The sequence below is a fragment of the Glycine soja genome, chromosome 10 (genome assembly GCF_004193775.1).
Source record: "Glycine soja cultivar W05 chromosome 10, ASM419377v2, whole genome shotgun sequence".
NCBI lineage: Eukaryota > Viridiplantae > Streptophyta > Magnoliopsida > Fabales > Fabaceae > Glycine > Glycine soja.
This window is the reverse complement of record NC_041011.1, coordinates 8,777,769-8,783,395: the sequence shown is the minus strand read 5'-3', so window position 1 is coordinate 8,783,395 and position 5,627 is coordinate 8,777,769. Positions and strand designations below refer to the sequence as shown.

The following is a 5,627-nucleotide window of genomic DNA, read 5'->3' as shown; positions in this document are numbered from 1 at the left end:
TTTTGTGATGTTTTCAGGTGTTAGATTTTGAGTAATTAAATAATGTGCTGCACTTGAAAGTTGATGTCCAATTTATGATCAATTTAGACAATTTTTATCGTTAAGGTATTCCAAATTCCAATAATAATGGTTATGGTTGTAATCATAATTTGACTATATTTGTATGTGTAAACATGCATGTTTGTTATATTGGGGAGTTTTATTTAGGCTACTGCAGAAGGCCTAAAACCTCCTTTCTTATTTCAGTTTTAAAGGCACTCATGGTGTCACTCTTATCATATTGGAGCAATTCTTGCAAATATAATGGAATGGTCAATACCTTAATGAAGTACCTCTGTTCCAACTATACTCATTTTTAATTAGAATTTCTCCATTTGGTCTAAAAGGTCCATTTTCAGAGAATGCACCCACTCCAAGAGAAGAACAACTTGATTCTGTAAATAGGAATTCACTTATATAACATTTTCTAGGAAATTTTAAAACCATGTTCTGAAACTAAATGGTCTATATTCTATAGTGGTTTATATTCTATACTGATTTTAAAACCATGTTCTAAAAGGTCCATTTTCAGAGAATGCACCCACTCCAAGAGAAGAACAACCTGATCCTGTAAACAAGAATTCACTTATATAACATTTTTCTAGGAAATTTTAAAACCATGTTTTGAAACTAAATGGTCTATATTCTATACTGATTTTATATAACTTTGGGAGCTGGTCACTCAACTGAGATGTAGCTACTTGGATCAATTTGTCAATCCCATATGTCTTTATGCCTTCTGCACCCTGTTTAAAAGTTCAAGGATACAAATCACTAAATGTTAATGCTCCTCATCCAGTTGCAAAAATAGACTGGCTATATTCATGATCGTTTCTAGATCAACAAAATCCCTTCCAAATTCCAATTAGATAATGCAAGTAGTAAACTTAAAAACTTAGCAGTAATTTAAATCATTTGAGACAAACCCCCACCCTTCAATAGAGCTTTTCGAAGCATGGATCTATTGATAACAAGAATTAAACCAAAAAGAAAATAACAATACTATAGAATTGAGCTCTTTATATATAACTATCGAATCAAAAAGCCTGGAATAATTTTGAAGAAAACATTACAGAGAAAGAGAGATACACAGATATATATTATATATACACACACACACATTGATTGTTTTATAAGAAACATTATCCTTCTATTTGATGACACTATGTTTGTCCATATATCAACTAAAAATATGATTTATAGGAAGGTTCAAGATAAACCATTTCTCTAATCATAGACATAGAAAGCTTTGTTGAATAAATTAGTTTATCTAATCATAGACATAGAAAGCTTTGTTGAATAAATTAGTTTATAGGAAACTTTGTTGAATAAATTAGTTTATCTAAAAATATGATTATGGAAATCTGATTGAGTTTTGAATTGGTTTTGTTTCACTCCCAATATATATAAAAAGTTAAAAGTTGTGCAGCCATATGCCATGTGTTGGGTAGACAGTATTACAATATAATTTTTTTACTTGTTTTTTAACTCTTTCTCTATCTATTTTTTATTATTTTGACTGTTTTTTTTGTTTATTTATCGTGCAAAGCACGGGCACTGCACGCTAGGATTCTAATATTTCTTGCAACTTCATAACTACTGATGGATAGTCTAAAGTTTCATAGCCTTATCCACCCTCATATTATCACGAGTTTGTTGTATTGAGTTGTCTCAAAGACTAGCAGTAGTCTCTCAAGTGTAGAGCTCAATCAGTTCATAGCATTGGCAGTTGTGGAATTTATTGTTGGATGGATGTGTTAAAGGATGCATGGAAATAACCTTTGTTGTGCTAGGCACCTGAAATATAGTTTTAGCTATGTTATATGGGGTTGTCTCAAAGACTGGAAGCCTATATGCTCTGCCCAAATTTTAAGCCACCCTAAGCACTTAAGGAAAGGTAGGTGAAACATTAGTTATAAGATTTTTGTAAGTTGAAATATGGGAAGATGAAATTGCATTTATTGTTTATTCATTGTATGTGTAGCCTTCCTTTTTAACATTATTAGAAAATGTAGTTTGTACTATTTGTGAATTAGCACTTCAGTGTGTATAATACAAATTTAAATGTGAGAATTTTTAAATGTATAATAAACTTGTTGCTGCACTAGGATTTCAATACAAATTTAAACATTTATAAGTGAGAATTATTAATTATTGTGAGAAATAGAACTATATATCTAATCTATATAATTGTAAATAATTCTATTGTGCCTCACAGTTAAGGGAAAGAAAACTTTACCCATAATTATATGTGTTATATATACTATTTGTTATTTTCTTTTTTTCTTTCTTTGTCAGAGAGCTTTTGTGAATAATTTATTAAAGTTAATGACATCCTTTGTTATTATATTACTTTTCTTTTAGTTATGTAGTATGGATAGTCAAGAAATGGAAAGTAGTATAGTTGATGCTTTGGCTGCTTCAAGAAAACGTAGAAGAGATGAGGAAGAGGAAGAAGAACTTGAACAAGCATTTTTCATTATTGTTAGTGTTGCCACTATGCTTTTGAGTGCACTGACTTGGTATCATGACAAGTACTTTGTTAAGGAACCTGCCCGAAATTTGGAATTAGAAAGACATAGTTTCCTCAATCGTCTATATAGGGGAACAAAAACTGATTGCATTGAACAATTAAGGGTCAGTAAAAAGGCATTTTTTTAAGCTTTGTGGAATTTTACAAGAGAAAAAGGCAATTGGTAAAAACAAGAAATGTTCCCATAGCTGAAGTTGTGGCAATGTTTTTGCATATCCTTGCTCACAACCTAAAGTATAGAGTTGTGCACTTTAATTATTGTAGATCCATGGAAACAATAAGTAGGCAATTCAAGAATATCCTGCAAGCTATAATGAAAGTAAGCAAAGAATATTTGAAGTTTCATGACTATAATCTAGAAGGCTCGGTGGAAAACAAATGGAGATGGTTTAAGGTAAGTTTGTCATTTGTTAGTAATTATAAGGTGCTTTAAGTGATTACAACTTATTTTTTATTTTGAAATGTTTTTAGAATTCGATTGGAGCACTTGATGGGATACATATTCCAGTAACAGTTGTTGTAGAAGATAGGCCTAGATATCGTAATCGAAAAGGTGATATCTCTACAAATGTTTTAGGAGTTTGTGGTCTAGATTTAAGGTTTATATATGTGTTGTCTGGGTGGGAAGGGTCGGCAGGAGATTTTCAAGTATTGCGAGATGTTTTGCGTAATCAAAATTGTCTCCATATTCCAAATGGTAATATCATGAAATGATGAAACTTTATTTAACATATAAAAGAAATATGCATATTTTTTATATATAATATTTTTTTTAAACCATTGTAGGTAAATATTTTCTTGTGGATGTGGGGTATACAAATGGCCTTGGATTTTTAGCACCTTATCGAGGGACTAGATATCATCTTAATGAATGGATTGGAAACACTCCTCAAAACTACAAGGAGTTATTTAATCTTCGTCATGCAAGTGCAAGGAATGTTATTGAAAGGTCATTTGGGGTATTGAAAAAAGGATGAAGTATATTAAGAACCCCTTCTTTTTTTGATATAAAAACATAAATAAGAATTATTAATGTTTGTTTCATGCTACGTAATTTCATAAGAGATGAACAACAAAGTGATCCAATTGGAAGCCCAAGACTTGGAACTTTTATCTGTTGTTGACAATGAGTTAATCAATCAACAAATGGAAAGAGTCACAAATAATATTGGAGATGAAGTCACAAATATCCAAGCAACTGAGGAATGGACAAGAATCCGTGATACTTTAGCAATGAATATGTTTGCCACCTATCAAATAAGAAGAAACTTTGATTAGGGAGATGTTTTTAGTGGATTTGGATTTTGTTTCTTATATGTAATTGACTTTATACTTATGTATGTGTTAGACTTTGGATTTTTTGTATTTCATAATACTTTGGATTTTGTTTTCTTTTTTATGTGTAATTAATTTTATACTTTTATAGAATTCTAATTTGACATGTCTCACCTTTATATATAAGTAAGTATATATGTGAGATTGTTTTTTTTTTGTCTAGAGAAATGGAATCAAGCAATATGAAGAACAAGTCAAGTGGAAAAAGAAAGATGTCTAGTGAGGACACAAGAAGTTACTTCGCATGGAACTTGGAAATGGAGCTGGAGTGTGTGCTAGCTGATGTGCTTAGAGATCAAAGAAATTTGGGCAATAAAGGTGATGGAAATTGGAAAGCATTAGCATACAGTACTGCAACTTAAATTTTGTCCAAGCGTTTTGTAGTTCACCTCATGGCAGATAATGCTAAGAACTGTTTTAAGCTTTGGAGAACATGGTATGGAATTGTGAGTGACATTCTTAGTCAAAGTGGATTTGACTGGGATAACACAAAGTACATGATTACCGTTGAAAATGAAATTGCATAGAATGAATATGTAAAGGTAGTCAATCATCTTTTAATTTTATTCAATTGTAGTTATTATTTGTGTTGTTATTAACATGTTTCTATTTTTTTTCAAGTCACATGAAGAGGCCAAACGATTTCGATTCAAAGTCATTCCTAATTGGGATGATATTGTTAACCTATGTGCAAAGGATAAAGCTACTGGACTTGAAGCAGAAAATGCATTAGATGCAGATGATATCATGAGCAAAGAAATAAATGAAGAGGAAGCAATTCATAGTGTGAGTTTTGACTTAGAGGGATCAAGTTCCGCCACAAGAAAAAACAATCGCCCAAGTAAGAGTGGAGAGAAAGAAGGGAAGATTTCCTCAATGAAAGAAGTAGTCGAGTCGTTGAAAGAATTTGTTGAAGTGACTAAGAAGAAGATGGAGAACAAAAAAAAGATGGAGATAAAAAAAGCTCAAGAAGTGGTACATGAAGTGGTGAGTGTGCTAAATAATATACCTAATTTTAATGGTGCACTTTGACATAGAGCAATCGATTGGTTGACAGAAAATTCTATTAAGTTTGCGATTATAAAAGCTCTTCCATTGGATGAGAAGGAGGATTACATCTCATCTTTTATGCCATGATGCCAAATTATAGTTACATTTAATATCATGACAAGTATGTTGATGTTGTATAATTATGTTTTACATTTATACCTCTCATTTTATATAGCAAATTATGTTTTAACAAATATGATTTATTCAGTACCACTTAACATTATGTTTTCTCTGCAGAAAAGATGTGAAGGAATTCCTGTGCTAAAGCAAATGCAATTAGAAAATTTGGAATTATTTTGGAAGTTAGACTTATTTTGTGACTAGATTTTGCTTCAGTCCAAGTTTTTTTTGGTGTAATTGCATTACTGGTCAATCACTTCTACAGAAAACAAGTTTTATCTATAGACTTCTAAATAACACTCCAAGGTGAAATGATACTAAATATTTTTTATGTTGCGAGTTTTGTAGTGGGCCGTAAATGGAATAATGGTTTAAATAGTTAAATTAATATATTTTTAATTGAAATAGATTAAAATAGTACATTTATTGGAATACCATACTCGACAAATAGTACATAGAATTTATTAATGAAAAAAAATAATTATTTTATTAAAAATTGTTTTATTCAAATATAAAATTTTAAAAAAGAATGCATTTGATTATTTTATCA

The 5,627-nt window shown here is 30.6% G+C and overlaps 1 protein-coding gene across 1 annotated transcript; it reads left to right on the top strand.

The window, feature by feature from the left end:
* Window positions 1–2,774: 2,774 nt before the first annotated feature.
* On the top strand, window positions 2,775–3,850 carry LOC114371319. Its single transcript, XM_028328788.1, has 4 exons — window positions 2,775–2,966; window positions 3,044–3,269; window positions 3,359–3,403; window positions 3,729–3,850. Exons 1-4 carry the CDS (start codon window positions 2,775–2,777, stop codon window positions 3,848–3,850), a joined length of 585 nt encoding a protein of 194 aa, XP_028184589.1.
* Window positions 3,851–5,627: the final 1,777 nt, after the last annotated feature.

Excerpts from the sequence above, each read along its gene's own strand:
- LOC114371319 (XM_028328788.1), top strand. The coding sequence starts at position 2,775 with ATGTTTTTGCATATCCTTGCTCACAACCTAAAGTATAGAGTTGTGCAC. Across the intron at positions 2,967-3,043 it reads ACAAATGGAGATGGTTTAAG|AATTCGATTGGAGCACTTGA; the intron begins GTAAGTTTGTCA and ends AAATGTTTTTAG. Across the intron at positions 3,404-3,728 it reads GTATACAAATGGCCTTGGAT|TCACAAATAATATTGGAGAT; the intron begins TTTTAGCACCTT and ends AAATGGAAAGAG.